Source organism: Felis catus, chromosome X (assembly GCF_018350175.1).
Source record: "Felis catus isolate Fca126 chromosome X, F.catus_Fca126_mat1.0, whole genome shotgun sequence".
Classification (NCBI taxonomy): domain Eukaryota; kingdom Metazoa; phylum Chordata; class Mammalia; order Carnivora; family Felidae; genus Felis; species Felis catus.
In genome coordinates, this window is record NC_058386.1 from 13622123 (window position 1) to 13640035 (window position 17913).

The following is a 17913-nucleotide window of genomic DNA, read 5'->3' on the forward strand; positions in this document are numbered from 1 at the left end:
CTTTCTTGGCAACACTGGTCTAGTGTTGATGAACACATTCAGCTTTTGTTTTTCTGGGAAAGTGTTGAATTCTTCTTCATTTCTGAAGGATTACTTTGCCAAATAGAGTATTCTTGGTTGGCAGTTTTTTTTCCTTTCATCACCTTTTCATCCCACTCTGGCCTGGCCTGTCTGTAAGGTGCTTGCTGAGATAGCCTTTTGTGGGTTCACTTGTAAGTTACAGACTTCTTATTTTTTGCTGCTTTTAAGATGGTCTTTCTTTGATATTTGATAGTTTTATCATAATGAGTCTTGAAGAGGATCTCTTTGAGTCTGGTGATCTATGAGCTTTGTGAACTTGGATCCATATCTCTCCCCAGTTTGGGGAAGTTCTCAGCCTTTATTTATTTAAGTAAGCTTTCTGTCCCCATCTCTTTTCAACTTCTGGAAGTCTAGCAAATCATAAGTTATTTCTTTTGATGGTACCCTATAATGTTTGCTGTCTTCACTCTTGTTGATTCTTTTTTTTCTTTCCTCTTCTGACTGTACAATTTTAAAGTTTCTGTCTTCAGTCTCATAGATTCTTTTTTCTGTTTGATCCATTCTGATGTTTTTACTCTCTATTGCAATTTTCATTTCATTCATTCTTCAGCTCCAGAATTCCTGTTTGGTTCTTTTTTTATGATTTCTCTTTGTTAAACTTCTCCTTTTGTTTGTATAATGTAGTTTTCCTGATTTTGTCTTTTTGTGTTTCCTTGTAGCTCACTGAGTTTTCTTAAAACAGCTATTTTAAATTCTTTATCAGGTAAACCACACATCTCCATGTCTTTGGGATTGGTTACTGGAAATTGCTGCAATATTTTGGTGGTGTCAGGTTTCCTCGATTTTTCATGTTCCTTGAAATTTTGCATTGCTGTATTCATATTTGAAGTAGCAGTCCCTTCCTCCAGTCTTTATAAACTGCCTTCAGGAAAGAAATATGTTTCATCAGTCCTGCTAGGGATTCTGAGGCTTTCTTAGACCTTTATGGATGTATCTGCCTGACATTTCTTGCTCCCTCTTGTGGCAGAATTATTAAGCTTGTATGCCGTCTCCTCCTGATCCTACAAAACACCAGGTCAAGTGCTAGCAGCCTCTCTTTTGTTTTCTCAAAGGTGGCGCTAAAGCTCAATTTTGTGGTCTCTCCCTGACCCACAGATTTGGGCCAGCACAGCCTTTCTGTATGTGCTCGCTAGCCACCTGCCAGAGTTTGCTGCCTAGGGAGTGTGAACAGGGGTCTGGCTATAGGATAGGGGTATGTGTGTCAGTAAGGCTAGAGGTGTGCTGGGAAGTACCATATGGGCAGTTGGAGGATCCCCAGAGACTCATGGGTGGGTTTCTTGATGGAGTCCCACAACACATTTTGTAGGATCCGTGTTTCCTTTAGTGCCTTTTGAGCGTCCTATCTGCCATTCTCCCAGCTACTTTCCATCTCTCAGTCATGTTGTTCACAATTCAGTACTCTGAATGGGGCAAGAGAGAATTGAGCCTCTTTGGCAGTGTTCCACATAGCTGGGGAAACTGGGTGTGTACTCACACACCTATTTCCCCCAAGGGAGAAATCATGGGCTGAGAAGATCTCTCTTGGCCCCAAACTGTGCTGCCTTATGGAGGAGGGTGATGTGAGTAAAATCTAACAGTTCCTTCTCTCCAGTGCATCCAAACTCTTTTTTTCCTCTAGCATTGTTCTAGAACTTACCTGCTGGAAAATTAAACTTCTACAAAGGCTCTGTCATCTGTGCGTGATTGTCTAAAACAGTTTTCCAGAGACTCCCAGACTGGCTAAGAGGGGTTAGAGCTGGCTCATGGGCCAGCTCAGGGTCCAGAGCTGGGACCAAGCAGACAAACATGTATGCCTCTTACCCAATGCGTGGCTGGGTGAGACTCCTCCTGGATCTCTTAGTGTACGGTGCTGGGTCCCACAGTTCCCACAAAGACACTTTGCCATGAATGAGTGCCAAATTGTTGTTGCAAGGGGGACATGTCTTTTACAGCCATGATGCTGATGTCACTCCTGGTAGTTTTGGCATTTTTTGATAAACTTTCATAGTGTTTTCCCTAGCGGTTGCACCAATGTCTTTTATATACCTTGAATTACGTTTTGTGTATAGTTTGAGATGAGGGTCAAGGCTTATTTTTCCCCATGTCAGTATCTAATCTAGCACCATTTGTTGAAAAGCATTTCTTTGCCTCCGTGGATTACTTTGGTTCCCTTGTTAAAAGTCTAATGACCATATAAATATAGATTTATTTCTAGGTTCTTATTCTGTTGCATTAATCTATTTGTTGATTCTTATACTAGTACCACACAATCTTGATCACTGTTGCTTTAGAGTAAGAAAATCAGGTAGCATGTATTTTTTTAGCCTGTTCTTCTTTTTCAAGATTCCTGTGGATATTCTGGACCCTTTGTTTCATATAAGTTTTAGAATCAGCGTGTCATTTGCTACAAAATAGCCTGCTAGGATTATGATTAGACTTGTTTGAATATATAGATCAGTTTAAGGAGGATCAAAATCCAGTGTTGAGTCTGCCAATCTGCTGGTAGGGTACATCTTTCTAATTATTTACGTCTTGTAAACTTTTCTTAGCAGTTTTGAGTGTACAGGTATTACATGTGTTTTGTGAAATTTATTCCCAATATTTTGTGACACTATCGCAAACTGAATTGGTTTTTAAATTTTCATTGTCTCATTGAGTTTCTTAAGTTACAGAATGCGAGGTCAGCATACACAAACCAATCATATTCTTATACGTAAGCAATAAATAATTGGCAACAGAAATGTGAAAAACCCTACCATTCACAATATCTTGCCCCCCCCTCCTCTAAAGGAAATACTTAGGTACAAATTCATCAAAAACACATAGGATCTGAATACTGAAAACTATAAAGTGCCAAGACCTAAATAAATGGAGAGACACATTTGCTTTTTGTGGATTGGAAGACTTAACAGAGTAGTGCTGTCATTTTTCTCCAAAGTGATCTATAGATTCACTACAATGCCAATCAAAATGTCAGCAGGACTTTTTGTAGGTGTAGATCAGCTAATCCTATACTTTGTATGTAAGGAGCAAGAAACTGGAATAGCTGAAACAAAGTTGGAAAAGAAGAGCAAAGTTGGACGAATCACTTGTTGTTAATGTTTTTGTATTTTTGGGAGAGAGAGAGAGAGAGAGGGAGACAGAGGATCTGAAGCGGGCTCTCTGCTGTCAATGCAGAGCCCAACATAGAGCTCGATCCCACAAACCATGAGATCATGACTTGAGCTGAAGTTGGATGTTTAACTGACTGAGCCACACATATGCCCCAGGAATCACTTTAGTATCAGGCTTTGGTAATCAAGACAGTATGGCCTTGGTGGAGGGATTGATGCATAGATCAGTGGAGCAGGTTAGAGGGTCATAAAGTAGACTACATGAATATAGCCATTCAATCTTTGACAAAGGTGCAAAATCAGTTCATTAAGAAAGGGGATAGTCTTTTCAACAATTGTCTTCTAACAATGGGTCCTTTCCCTTTGGGGAAAAAAACGAACCTTGATCAAAACTTCAGTTCTTCTACAGAGATGAACATGAAGTGGGTTATGGATGGAAACATAAAACATAAAGACATAAAATTTTTTGGAAGAAAACATAGAGAAAAATCTTCATGACCTGGTATTAGAAATGATGCCAAAAACATAATCTAGAACAGAAAAATATTAATAAATTGTACTTCATCAAAATTAAAAACTTGTGCTCTGCCTTAAAGACTGTCAGGAGAGTTAAGAGACAAGCTACAGACTGGGATAAAATATTTGCAACCCACATGCTTGACAAAGGAGTTGATAGTATCCAGATTATCTAAAGAACTCCAAACTCAATAACAGCTCTCAAAACTACAAAAACTCAACTTAAAAATGGGCAAAGGACTTGAACAGACACTTCACCAAAGAGGATATAAGGATAGCAGATAAATGTATGAGAAGATACTCAGTGTCATTAGCTGTAGGGAAACGTTAATTGAAACCATGATCACATACCACTACACACATATTAGAATCGCCAAAACAGAAAATCATGACAATACCAAGTGCTGGCACCTGGGACTCTCATGCACTGGTGGGAATGCAAAATGGTACCCTACTCTGAAAAATCATTTGGCAGTTTCTTTTTCTTTTCTTTTTTATGTTTTTTTATTTTTGAGAGAGAGTGAGAGAACAAGTGGGGGAGGGGCAGAGAGAGAGGGAGACACAGAATTCAAAGCAAGCTCCAGACTCTGAGCTGTCAGTGCAGAGCCTGATATAGGGCTCAAGCTCACGAACCACGAACCGCGAGATCATAACCAAGTTAGATGCTTAACCGACTGAGCCACCCAGGCACGCTTGGAGGTTTCTTATGAAGTTATATATACACCGACCATGTGACCCAACAGTTCTACTCTTGGGTATCCACCTTAATGAACTGAAAACTTGTGTTCACTCAAAAATCTGTACACGAATGTTCGTAACAGTTTTATGTGATGGCCCAAACCTGGAAACAGCCCAGATGTACTTCAAAGGATAAATGCATCAAGTGTGGTACATTCATACAATGAAGTAGTACTCAGCATTAAAAAGTAGTGACACACACCACAAGTTGGGTGAAGCTCAGACATTATGCTGAGTGAGACAAGCCAGTGTCAAGGTTATACACTGCTTGTTCCCTTGTATTTGACATTCTTGAAAAGACAAAACCATAGGTGCTGGGAAACAGACTGGTAGTTGCCAGGGGTTGTGCATGAAGGTGAGGGTTTATAGATAAGGGAGTAGTACCAGGGAGCTTTCTGGTTGGAACTGTAACGTACCCTGTTTGTGGTGGTAGTTACACTAATACATACATGTGTTGAAATTTATAGAACTGTACACTAAAAAAGTCACTTTTACCATGTAATAAAAAATAATTTTTTAAAATGTCAGACTTCACTCTGTTTTATGAATCTTTGTATGTGACCTTGTTTTTGTTTTGTGTTTTATTTGCTGTTTTTCTCTCCTCTTACTTTGCTTTGAAAGTGTAGATGATTTTTGTCTACTTGTTCTCTGTACTTGGTAAGCCCTTTTGATTTGGAAACCCATATTCTTCAGTTCTGGGAGTTTTCTTGGTTTTTGTTATTGTTGCACATTTCCTCCATGTGTTTTCATCCCACTCCCCTGTCCATTTTCTCTCTTCTCACTTGTTGGTATTTTTCAGACATTGGAACTCTTAGCTTGGTCCTCTAATTTTCTCATACTTTCTCATCTGTTTTCTTTCTGTTCTTATTTATTTTTGTCTCTTTGTCCATTTCTGGAAACTTACTTAATTTTAAATATTCAGTCTGTTGTTTAATAACGAGTTCAGTTTTTGTACTCTGTCTCTTTAAAGGTATCCTATTCTTGGGGCAGCTGGGTGGCTCACTTGGTTAAGCGTTCGACTTTACTCTGGTTATGATCTCACAGTTCGTGGGGTCCGTGGGTTCAAGCCCTGCACTGGGCTCTGTGCCAACAGCTCAGAGCCTGGAGCCTGCTTTGGATTCTGTGTCTCCCTCTCTCTCTGCCCCTCCTCTGCTTTCACTCTGTCTCTCAAAAATAAATGTTAAAAAAAATAAAGGTATCCTATTTTCATTTCATTATTGTAATATCTTCTATTAATGGTAGTAGTTTTCTTCTTCCTGAATACTTGCTTTTCTGTTTTATTAGCTATTTCTCATTAGATGCTTTCCTTCAGTATCTGATGGTCCTTTGCTTATATTTAGGAGGAGGATGAAAATGCTCACTGGAAACACATAGCATGTTGTGAGGCTTGTCAACTTTGAGCTTCAGTCTTCAGTCTGGTTGGGCTGCATAGTTGGGGAGCCTCCTAAGGCAGCATCATTGGCTCTTTCTGTTTAATCTGATTGGAGTTTCCAGAGAAGAGACTTTTTCTGGTCTCCTACATGGAGGGAAAGACTTGGTTCATTGGAGAGAGAGGGCTCTGGGTCTCTGTATCCTGGATATTCATTCATTTATTCTCCCTAGTTCCAGTCCAGTATCTTGTCCTCAACTGGGTCTTTGTACTGCTAGTCAAGAGGCCTTATGTTGTCCCTTTGCAAGAAATAAATCTTAAGGTTGTGGCCTGGTAGCTGGAACGCTGTAGGGAGCTAACTGTTTGCGAAGCAGACTTGGAACCAGCACTTACATAGGCGGTCCTCCTCCTCCCTTCACTTGCACCTGCGCAGGAATCTGGTGCTGCCAGTTTGAGTCTTTCAGGGATTCTTCTTTGTAAAATCAGGTTGCTTCTTGTTTTGTGCCTATGCTTAGCTTGCATTTCAGTTTTCTGTACTTGATTTGTAGGAGTGGAAACGTACCAGCCCTAGTGAACAGAAATCTGAAGAACCATCAAAATGGAGCTTTAGTCCCAGCCTCTCAGTCCATTCTGGACTGACTCAGTTTACAGATGCAGAATCCCTTGAACAGAGGGGTGTTTGGGTCACCTTATGGAAGGACCCCACCATGCAGCCGTGGAATGCCCACATTTATTTTTCTTGGATTTGCTAAGTCATCTGTTGGCCTTCCAGCTTACAAATTTTATTTGTATCACTTGTTCTTGTGCGTCTGTGACTTCAAAAACTTCTTTTTATTGTCTTGGTGGGGTTCCAGTAGGGAATGAGTGTGGTATGTGTGTTCAGTTGCATCTTTACCTTCAACCTGTCTGTATTCTTTTGCTAGATGGTATTATACAGTCTCAAGGCTTTGAAGATCATCCATAGGCTGGTGATCCTAAATTTATGTCTCCAGCTCTCCTTCTCTTACCTCTGGTCCCTGGACGTACTATCACAACTGCTTACTCACCATTCTCTCTTAAAACATCCAGTACACATGTCAGACGCTTCCTTCCCAACCTTCCCTTTGAAATGCTGATTTCTCATCTAATCTTGTTCTCAATTAATACCACTACTAGCTACCCACTTGCTCAATCCCAAATCCCCTTCCTTCTTTCCTACATTATCAGCAAGTCCTATCAGTTCTAAATTCAAAATGTATCCAGAATTCATCCAGTTTTCCCCATCTTTATGGCTGCTACCCTGATCAAAGCCATTTCATTTCTCACCTCGGTCCATGCAGTAACCTTGCAACTACTCCCTGCCTGTGCTTTTGCCCTGCTGTCCAGTCCACTATCTACACAGTAGCCAGAGTGAATATTTTGAATTCTAAGTTAAGCCACATGCATTCCCTGGTTCAAAACCCACAGTGCTATCCCCCTGTACTGTGAATGATGTCCACGCTCTTTACTCTGTCCACAAGGTCTCTGCCTAACTCTCAGACTACAGCTCCTGCCAGTGCCTTCCTTGCTCCCTCTCCTCTGGTCACACAGGCCTTTCTGTTACCAAACACAGCAAGCTTGTCCCGCCCCACTTTGGGGCCTTTATAGTTGCCATTTTGTCTCCCTAAGGATCCTTCCCCCATGTCTTCATATGGCTCACCCCTCAGTTCATTCAAGTCTCTGGTCAGATAGCGTCACCTCTGTGAAGCCTTTCCTGACCACCCACTCCACCTTTCTTCCAGATTCCTCTATTACGTCATCTTATTTCTTTCCTTTTGAAGGTATCTTGTTCTTTATTGTCTTTCTCTAGCCATTTGAGTGCAAGCCCTGTGAGGGCATTGGTCTGATCTGTCTTGTTCTTTGCTGGTACTATCATACCTAGAGCAGAATCTGGCCCATAGTAGATAGATACTCAAAGAACTGTTGGATGGCCGGGTAGGAGGGGAGGGTGAACAAACGCTTGTTGAGTTCTGTTTGGACTGTTAATATGTTGGTTCTTCTGGGGCATCTCAGAATTGAGCCTTTATACAGAGGTCTTTCCCATCTCAACTGATTGTACTTAAGAATGCCTTTACGTGTCCCCCTCTCTTCCTGCCAAGAAATCTGTTTTAGGGCTGAAAGTTTGAATTCCCAAATAGCAGATGGATGATCCTCTCTTTCTTTCTCCCTGCCATTAGCCATGCAGTCACACCTTAAGTTGTATTTTGTGCAGGAGCCAAGATGAGATTTTGGCAGATAGTCAGTGCATTTGCTCATCCGTCAGACCTGTGGAGTGTGGTGCTGGATTAGGAACGAGAGATTGAAGCTAGAAATTGAGTCCTGCTGGCTTCCCTCTCAGTAGTAGCAGTCTGCTTTTGCTTTTCTGCTCTCTCCCAGTCTGTCTGTTGATTTTTAACATCATCTTCTGCCAGTCACTAATCCTATTAAAACTGCTGGTGAGATTAAGGCGGGGGTGGTGTCAGTCAATTTCACTTCCTCATCTTCAGAAGGGAGTTGAGAGATGACAAATTGTGAAGCCGCCTTGGTCTGATCACCAGCTTTAAATATGATGCCTTACAGTCTACTTGTCCTTGAGTCATGTGGGACTTCAGTGTTTTGGGGTCCACTTATGAGTTTCTGTTTAATATCTGATGAAGTAGGGATGAACCCAGGAAATGACCCCTTTGCTTTTTGTTTTCTTCTCTCTGTTTTGTACAAATCAGGAGGTTCATCAAGAACGGATTGCATTGGAAAACCAATTGGAACAACTTCGTCCAGTCACTGTGTTGTAATCCCCAAGATTCAAGTAACAGTGGGCGACTTTTTCTGCCAAGATCTTTCCTTTGAATGTTTCAACCCAACTACTTGTCATAGATGTCCAAGACTGTGTGAAAAGCTGTGAGCGGCAGAATATAATCCATGTTTCCTTTTCTCTTGTAGTTCACTTGTACCTTTTACTCTGGTGGAAAAAATACAACCAGTTATCACACTTGAAATTGTAATTATCAGTGGAATTTATCTCACATTCTTAAATACTTCCTCAAGTTGTTAGATGTTTCTCCTTACCAAAAACCAATCTTCTAGCAAATGAAAACAAGTTAGAGCGTTATTTATTTAAAGACTTTATGATTTGTATAAAACCTCATAACCTAGTACCTTCAGGATGCTTGTTTTATTTTTGTATGTATATCAAATACAGTAGGTTGGTTTCCTGAATAATTGGGATTCCAACTGGATAGTCTTTGGCATGATGATAATAAAAACAAAAACTAAAACAAGAGCATCAGATTTAGACTGGCGCTGTGCCCTCTGCCACCATATGCCAAAACTGCTTCTTAGTGCCATTTTGACATTATATCTAGCTATAAATAATACATAACTATTGTTTTCCGTTGGATGGCAGAGATTTATTGGGTCTTTGCACCTCTGTAAAGTGGAAGTTTTGTCAGTGATCTATTTAACTTGGCCCAGCCAGGCCATCAGCTCACAGAACTCGGTCCTTTCATGTAAATTTTTGTGCAAGAGCAATCTGCTTTTTTAACTGCCTCACCCGCTTAAATTGAACAAATAGTTGCCAGATCTCTACTTTTATCCTGCATGGGATAACATACCTGTAAATGCATGTATTTGGAAACCGCCCGTCAGATGCAAAAGGCTGAAGAGATTGTTTGGACTGATAAATATTTGTTGCTTGAACCCAGGTATTCAACCTGGGGAATAAGGGGAACTGGTTGTTACCAGCACTCCCAACAACTCTGGGAGTTATTTCTGTCCCTGTTATTTTAACCTGAATTGTGATTGTATTGAGTACAAACAAATAATGAAAGAAACCCCATCTTCACTCTGGGGGTGCAACTGTTCGTTCTGTGTGAAGTGCACCCTGGGGAAGTGATTGGTTTATGTACAGCCCAGCGGAGCCCAGCTGACTCCAGCGTGTGTGATGTAAAACCATGAGCTCAAATTGCAGAAGCCAGCATGCTGTAGAAACTTTGATCACCTGCTCCCCCTGAAAGCTCAAGTTCAAAGTGGGAATCGATCGACCCTCACAGGGGTCAGGGCATGCCTGCTTTAACATCACTTTGAGAGACTGATTATAAGAAATACCGTCTCTTGTGCGTTTTACTAATTTACCCATTCTTAGAGTAGACGGGTGGGGTGTGCCTACGGTCCTTTCTGAAGTGCTTTAGGATGGGTTTGCGGTATGTGGGATCAAGCCTCCGGTTTCAGTAGGTTGACGGCTCTTAGAATAAGTGGGTGTTTATTTAATGCTTCCTTATTTTACTTGCCAGCTTTATCAATAGCTTAATAACAGAAGAGAAAGGCTCAAACAGATGATGTTTGAGCCTAACCAATAAGTTGGTGGTTCTATTCTGTGTGTATTAAAGGATGATTTGGAATTGATTTGATTTTGAAAATCAAAAAACTTGAACTGTTTCTCTGTTCTCCCTTTCCTTCCCTTTTGGTTGCCTTTTCTGCCCCTCGGGGAGGGGTTTGGAGTCATTTAAAACACTTCCTAAGATTATAAAAGGGCGGTGCAAATTTTTTAGATAACCTCCTTTCCCATGTTCTGAGACCTGGGGGCTGTAAGGAATTTTATCAAGTGTCCTCGTTGCACACATTTGACAGCATGATTACCGTTTGTTATGTTCCATCCAGGAAAGACTGACATTGGCACTTCATCTCATAATCTTCCAGGACATACACACTCACTCGAGATAGCGCCGCATAGCCGTTGAGCGGGCACACAAATGAAAGAATGTTAGTCACTATTCTACATTTAAGAAATATCGAGATGTTTTTCCCCGATCAGTCCATGCCGCAGTGAGACAAATTAGGATGTTCGGGTTTTGTTTACTTGGCTTGGTTTTCATTAAAGGAACAAACTCGCGTTGGACAGTTAAAGCCCCATGAGTCACATAGCGTCACCCGTATTTTAAGATGAGCGCCGCATTAAAGCCCACATCAGTAATGTCTATGCCTATCTTTCTTGACTGCACTTAACAGTGACCACAGTTTATTAGTTGCTCAGAAGTGGATTTTAAAAGAGAAAACAAGTACACACTATTATGATTACCCGACTAGTGCTCATCTTCTGTTCCTCTGTTTTCTTAGGATATGCACTTTTAATGTAGGACTGTAACTCCTGTTAATGTTCCTGTGAGCCTTTAATGTGACTTGTAGGAAGGCTGAGTTGGTGAAGTCACCGTTAGCCCTCTTCTATAAAACCACTCCCAAATTAGACCTGCTCGTTGAGCAGAATTCAATGGACAGAAGGTCGGTGTTGCCCCCCGTCCGTGGAGGTTTAAAAAGCTGCTTGTTGAGTGGTCCTCCTCCATAGGGTCCTGGTGCCCCAAAGCGGGAAGCGCAGCAGGAATTGACAGCAGGCTTCCAGGTACCCTCATGTGCCTTGTATGTGGCCTACTGCTTTTGCCCCCTCCCTGTCCATTAGATATGAAGCCAAAGCAGAAGGTGGATATCTGGAATGGAAGTGCATGTTGTGATCAAGGCAGATACTTGGATTCGCTTTAGTTGGACAGATCTAACCGCTTTATAAATATTAGAGAGATGCTTCGGGCCTGATCGGGAGAGGAGACATCTTGGCTGGAAGCCCATTTTACTCTCATTGGAGAATGGGATGTCCGAGCGGAGAGGACTTGGACCCGTCTCCTGCAGTTTGCTCTTGGGGAAGCCACACTTTCTAGCCCGAGAATCCATAGAAGGAGGTAACTAGTGGCAGAGCTGGGATGCCAGCTGATCTTAGGGATTCTAAGTCAAGTCCTCCAGCCTCTAGCAATACTAAAAATAGATTAGAAGGGTTTCTTCTATTTACCATGTTGAATTTTATTTACTTAGTAAGTTTTAAAGTATGAAAACACGTTTCAGTGAGTTTTAGATCTAGATATTCCTCTTAGATTGAAGCAAAAAATACAATTTGAAGGGAAAGAGTATGATTGAACTATTTGTTCTTCTGAACACCTCACCTTTCATGATGCAATAAATTACTCTGAGTTTCTTGGCAGAACTTTTGACAGCTGTTGCTTTGAATGGATTCCATTCCTGTATTCCTTATGGGAGTTTGTTTTTAAAATAGACTACTGCGATTGAAATGAATTCAATATGTAGTAAGTTACAGTTTTCTTCGCTGTATCTTCAGTTATGTGGGTTGCAAATGTTCGATTTCAGCATATTTTAGAGGGGGAGTAGTAAAAAACACGAATTGTCCTCTGATTTCCTACCAATGTCTGAACTATCATAAAGCACTCTTCATATGTGACTTGATTCTATAGTCTGTTTATAAATGATAATTTGTTTCTTAAACGATCTCACAACCATGGTAATAAGAGATGTGCACTCAGAAGATCAATAAGAAAACCTGGAACGGATGTTTTTCTTGCAATTAAGACAGGCATTTACAAAAGTCTTCTCCTAAGCAGTAGTTGGAAAGGTCTCAGTTACAGTATAACACCTAACAGCTAAAAACATTTGTTCAAAACAAACTTCAGTCACACCTCCTGACTAGACATCACCAAAGGAATGTGATTTTAAAAGTATGAAAAAAGGGGCGCCTGGGTGGCGCAGTCAGTTAAGCGTCCGACTTCAGCCAGGTCACGATCTCGCGGTCCGGGTCACGATCTCGGGGTCCATGAGTTCGAGCCCCGCGTCAGGCTCTGGGCTGATGGCTCAGAGCCTGGAGCCTGTTTCCGATTCTGTGTCTCCCTCTCTCTCTGCCCCTCCCCCGTTCATGCTCTGTCTCTCTCTGTCCCCAAAATAAATAAAAACGTTGAAAAAAAAATTAAAAAAAAAAGTATGAAAAAAAAGAATTTCAAATATCAGAGCGACCAGATCTTCCCATATTATTGACAAGTAGGGCTTAGTAGGTTGTGGTTTGAACATTATGAAGGTGAACAGAATGTAGTATCAGTTGAAAGGTCTTTTTCTCCTCTCGTTAAGTAGAGCAGAGGTGACTTTGGTTTCCCTTTCCAACCGGCTTACTCCCTTTTAAGTGTACTCTTTTAAAACTCCGATTTCCAAGGATCTTTTGAATTTACACGTTAGCTATGGGTGTTTTATTATGTTCTTTTTTTGCATCATGACTTGATGTGGTTCAAGTTCCCTAGTAAGGGGTGGGGATTTGGGTTTTTGGAATTCCGAGGCGGCATCTTGTCTTTAGGCACAGGCTAAGGGCTACTGCTCGCCAGTACCAGCGGCTCGGCCATGGGCGGCAGTGTGCATGTGAGTCTTGCTCTATGAGCCACCCTGCTTTGCTTGTTTGCAATGAGAAATGCATCTAGTTTTGCGACCCCTCCAAGAGCAAAAGAACAGACGTGGGGGACCGGACTTCAAAAGCCACGCATAGTCAGTCCGGGGGCTGCTGCCCTCCTCCAAGATCGGCCTTCAGAGGTTGCCTTACAAGTGCTCCCTGGAACAGCCAGTGTGTTACTGCGAGCAAGACATCCCAGGCACATGGCTCCTGTTAGGCTTATATAGTTATTTTTTGCATTTGCCGACATACATGATGACGAAAGAAACTTTTCTAAAAGGCATCGCGGGGTTTCGGTTGAGAGGACTTGTTCTACTTACAGAAACCTTGCTCTGTTCTTAATAATGGGAAAGTGTTTTTGTGTTTTGTGAGTTTTCCTGTCTTGCTCTAAGCTAAGTTCACGGCTGTGGGAAGCTGGAGAAAATGGGCTCATGACTCTGGAGACCAGAGGACGGGGACTTTTAAGAGGGCTTGAATTGGAATTCGAGGGCAAGTTCGACACTAGGGAAATTCAGGGGCCAGTTCCGGCCTACTCCAGTACTCCGTTGCCTGACAGGACTGGACCCTAAAGGGCCTTCCCGGAGCTCTGGAGCTCTGCCCTCGGAATGGTGCAGCTGATGCAAGAGCCCCATCGCATGGCGATTGGATCAGCCGAGTTGTGTTGTTTTCATTTTGTTTTAAGGCAGCTTGTGTGAGGGCTTCAACTGTACCCATCTTGGGAACTGGGCGTTCCCTTTTCTTCGGCATTCTGCCATTCTGTTTGTCTTCAGCACAGATATGTTCCAGAAAGCCAGAGACAGGAAGAGCCGTGTTAGTCTTCACGACAGTGGGCCGGGAGAGAGAATGAGCTGATGGTCTATTTTAACCTCGAGAGTAAGAGTGTCTATTTTGTCACTGCAGGTACATTGAACAGTAAAATGAGTAACAGCAGAGTATATATATATTTGATGCCTTCTGTCTCCTCATGATAATGTGCTAACAAGTTGTGTTAGCAATTTACTTAGCCAGAGTTTTGTTCATTTGCTAGGCCTTGGGAACATAAAGTATATTGGTCTTAAGCATAAATAAATATAGGGTAACCTATATTTGGATTGTGACTTGTAGACTCAAACTAACCTTACTGCCTCTTTTTCACACTTGTTGGAAAGTCTGTGAAGAACATAGTAGGTTAAAAATCTCCAACTTTGGAAAATGTACATGATGTGAAACTGGGGTGCTATGTTAAAAATAAATGTACGATAACTAAGTGTTTTTATGGAGTCTTGGTGTCGATGTATTGTGGCCTGCATTTGGTTTTGTGCATTTAATGGAAGTGCTGTGGGAAAAGAGTTGGAGGTCTTCCCAATCAAGTCTGAGATTTGATTATTTTTACCTCCTGGTGATCTGAGCTAGGTCCTTAAATATCTAGACACAGTAACACTGGGTGATCATGGGCTATCTTGCCTAACTCACAGTGCATTTTAAAGATCTCCTGCATTGAAAACTTGGCTTAATGTGGGGTCCAGGTTATTTGCTTCATCCTGTCAGTATTCTTTTTGTTCGAAAATGTTCCCAGCATCCTATCCTTAGCTAGAGTAGGGGTGAAGTGGGGGAGAGGTCAAGGAGAGTGGGCTTGAAAGCCCGACCCAGTAATCTGGCATCCCAGTTGCAGTTTCTTACCTTCAGGATTTGAATCATTTGGGGCACCTGGGTGGCTCAGTTGGTTAAGTGCCTGACTCGATTAAAGCTCAGGTCATGATCTCCCGGATTGAGAGATCAAGCCCCGGATTGAGAGATCAAGCCCCAAGCTGGGCTCTGCGCTGACAGCATGGTGCCTTCTGGAGATTCTCTCTCTCCCTCTCTCTCTGCCCCTCCCCTGTTTGTGTGCACGTGCACTGTCTCTCAAAATAATGAAATGAAATAAAATTTGAATAATTTTAGGAGTCTACCATTGTCCTATCAGCTGGGAGTTTTATTCTGCTTTGTGAATGCAAATGGTGGGCTACACATGGGATATTTCTAATCTATGAGTTCTAAATACCAAAAAAACTCTGCAAAAAAATCATCCATGATTTGGCTCATAAGCTTGGACACTGGAGGTCACCTGACCCTGGCCTTTTCCAAGCACTGGTGAAAATCACTGTGTCCCTCACTTTAGAGATAAAAGACATCTGAGATCATCTAGGCAAGTGGTTCCCAAAATGTGGTCCCCGGACTGGCGATATCCTCATCTTTAGGGAACTTACACTGGAGAACAATTGAATCAGGGACTCTGGGTGTGAGCCTGGCAGTGTTTGTGTTAACAAGCCCTCCATGTGATACTGATGCTCACTAAAATTGAACTCCTGGTACAGCTAACTTCATTTTACAGCTGAAGAAAGTGGTGCAGAGAGACAAAGTGGATTCATCCCGGTCTCAGTTAATTGACAGCAAAGGATCAAAATGTTCCCAGGGCAGAATTTGTTCTGTGCTATAGCATCCAGTCATGAGTTTGTTCCCTCTCCTGACCTTCTCCCCATGGATACTTGCTGGGTATCAAGGACTATGTTGGGAGCTGGAAGTGAGACCAACAGTACAGGATCCCTTCCCTCAAGGAGCTCACAGACACTGACAAAGGAATTGTAGTGCAGTGTGGGACAGTTACTAAGATGTACGAGGGTAGGCTGACTGCTATAACAACCCCAGGAGTTGAGTGGCTTGACACAATGGAAGTGTATTTCTCCCCTTACAGTGCAGAGTGGATGTTTTTAGTTGCATCCTTTTCTCTGTGGTTATGCAGGGACCCAGACTCCTTTCACATGCACTTTGGTCTTCCTATAGGGCTAGAGAGTTTTCTCCTTTTAGCCAGTGTGTGGAGAAAAAAAAGACACTGTAGAGAGGATACAATTTCTCTTCACAGAAATGGTATGCATCACTTCTCTTCATACTTCATTTCCCAGAGCTCAGATCACAACAGTTACCTGCAATGGAGACTGGGAAATGTGGTCTAGCTGTCTGCTCAGAAGGAAAAAGTTGTGGTGAGCACATGATGCACGAGAAGACACAAGGCCAGGTTGCTCTGAGAACCCACAGTATGTTGGTGGAGGGGGGGGCATCTAATTCAGACTGTGGGGAGCCAGGAGAGGGCTTCACAGAAGAGTCTTAAAAGAGGGATGGGCATTAACTAAGAAAAAGAGGGTGTTCCAGGCGGAGGGAGCAGAACTGTGTACGTTAAGGCAAGGCTGAGTAAGAATATGGTGTCTTCTGGGAACTGCCGAAGATTCTCCTCTGGATGGAGGAGCCCGTGGAGCACGGAGGGGAGGAGGAAGTGGCAAGAGTTGGCCACAGGGCTGGATGGGAAGGCCTTGCACATCATGAGAAGGCATAAAGCATCCTGAAATTGCAGCCTCTTTCAAGATTTAAGCACAAATGCATGAAGTCACTTCACTAATACTTAAGGAGTGATTTGTGTTCTTCCAGTTTCTTCTACCCCCTAGAAAGGAAATGCTTCACTGGAAGATTGTAAACTAGTGTTTCTGACATGAACCAAACCTGTTAGTTTGATGTGTTACACGTCTTCTGGCACGTGTTTGGATAAAGGGCCAAAGCCCAGAACTCTGGGGACTAAACCCTGCTAGGCAGGAGTTCTTTGCATGACACAAGACTTTTTCCATCCTCAGTTCTTTCTTTTTGGGGGAGATAACAGCCTCTGAGATGACCGAGAGGTACAGGCTCTTTTTTTTTCTTTTTCTTTTTTTTTCTTTCTTTTTTTGGCAAGAAGGCACATCAAAATGCAGAAATGGAGAGTTTGGAAATGAAGCCAAAATACTGATTCCTTTGGACATGAGTTCTCATTTGAATTTGTTTAATAATTCTGAAAATCCCTGAGTCTGGGGGAGAAATACACCGAAGTATAGCATCTCTGTGGCAAACTCCAACTTCAAAGAGTACTGCCATATTGGTTTTCAAATAGGTGTTTGGGAAGTGCAGACATTGGTGTTGGAAGGTATCTAAGTGATCTTCTCATTGCATTTGTCTTTCAATCGTGTGTGTGTGTGTGTGTGTGTGTGTGTGTGTGTGTGTGTATAAAACAATACTAACCACAGTAATTGTTTTGAACGTTGACCAACAGAATATTTTTTATCTTTGACCAGTGTCTAAATATTAGAATCACTGGCACATTGGTGAAAATAAAAGACTGACTTGTAGTCTATTTTATTATTGTTTTCTTTAAACTTTCTATAGAGAATGCACCCCATTTTCTTGGACCTGGGGCAGACCACTCCTGCCCGAGATACACATGGAACAGAGTGCACACCTCCACCCTGGATTAGACTTACTCAAAGCTACAAGGCTGAAGGAAAGCCAAGGGGAAGAAAGATAATGCTTGGGGAATGGAATAAAGGAAAGCGAAGCAAATTAAATACAGATACAGAGAATTGTGATGTAGGACCTTTGAAATGTAAATTAAATTGGCCTGAACTTCAACCCATGTGTGGCAAGAACCTGCATCTCAGTCTTTTTGGAGATTTTGAGATGCAGAGGTAATGGTAGAGGAACTGATGCTTTTGTCCTAGTCACTTCTGGCCCTGATACATTTCCTAGGAATTAGTTTGATAGATGGGCCATTATTTCCCTGCAAGATATCACTTACACGAGGCATTTGTGTGTATGTGTATGGAAGGTGGGGTGGAGTGGGAAAGGGGCAGAATGTATAGAGTGTAGTTTATGTCCAAGGCCTCCACAGCTCGCACTTCCAGGGGACATTGTTCACATTGTGTTCTATGTGAAAGATGCCCCTTGCGGTTTGTGATGTGGCTGACCTGTTCACAGCCCTGTGCTGCACGGTCCCCTCTCTTAGTGTTCCCCTCTCTGTCTCTGTAGATGTGTTCTGCTTCTGC

The 17913-nt window shown here is 42.2% G+C and overlaps 1 protein-coding gene across 7 annotated transcripts in view; it reads left to right on the plus strand.

The window, feature by feature from the left end:
- The window catches only part of REPS2 (RALBP1 associated Eps domain containing 2), a 217346-nt gene extending 205279 nt beyond the window's left edge, over window positions 1–12067 (plus strand). For all 7 annotated transcript variants that reach the window (XM_023248871.2, XM_023248867.2, XM_023248869.2 and 4 more), the window contains one exon: window positions 8517–12067. In XM_023248871.2, the coding sequence (XP_023104639.2) occupies window positions 8517–8585 (69 nt within the window). In that variant the 3' untranslated portion in view covers window positions 8586–12067. The remainder of the gene's footprint in view (window positions 1–8516) is intronic.
- The last annotated feature ends 5846 nt before the right edge of the window (window positions 12068–17913 follow it).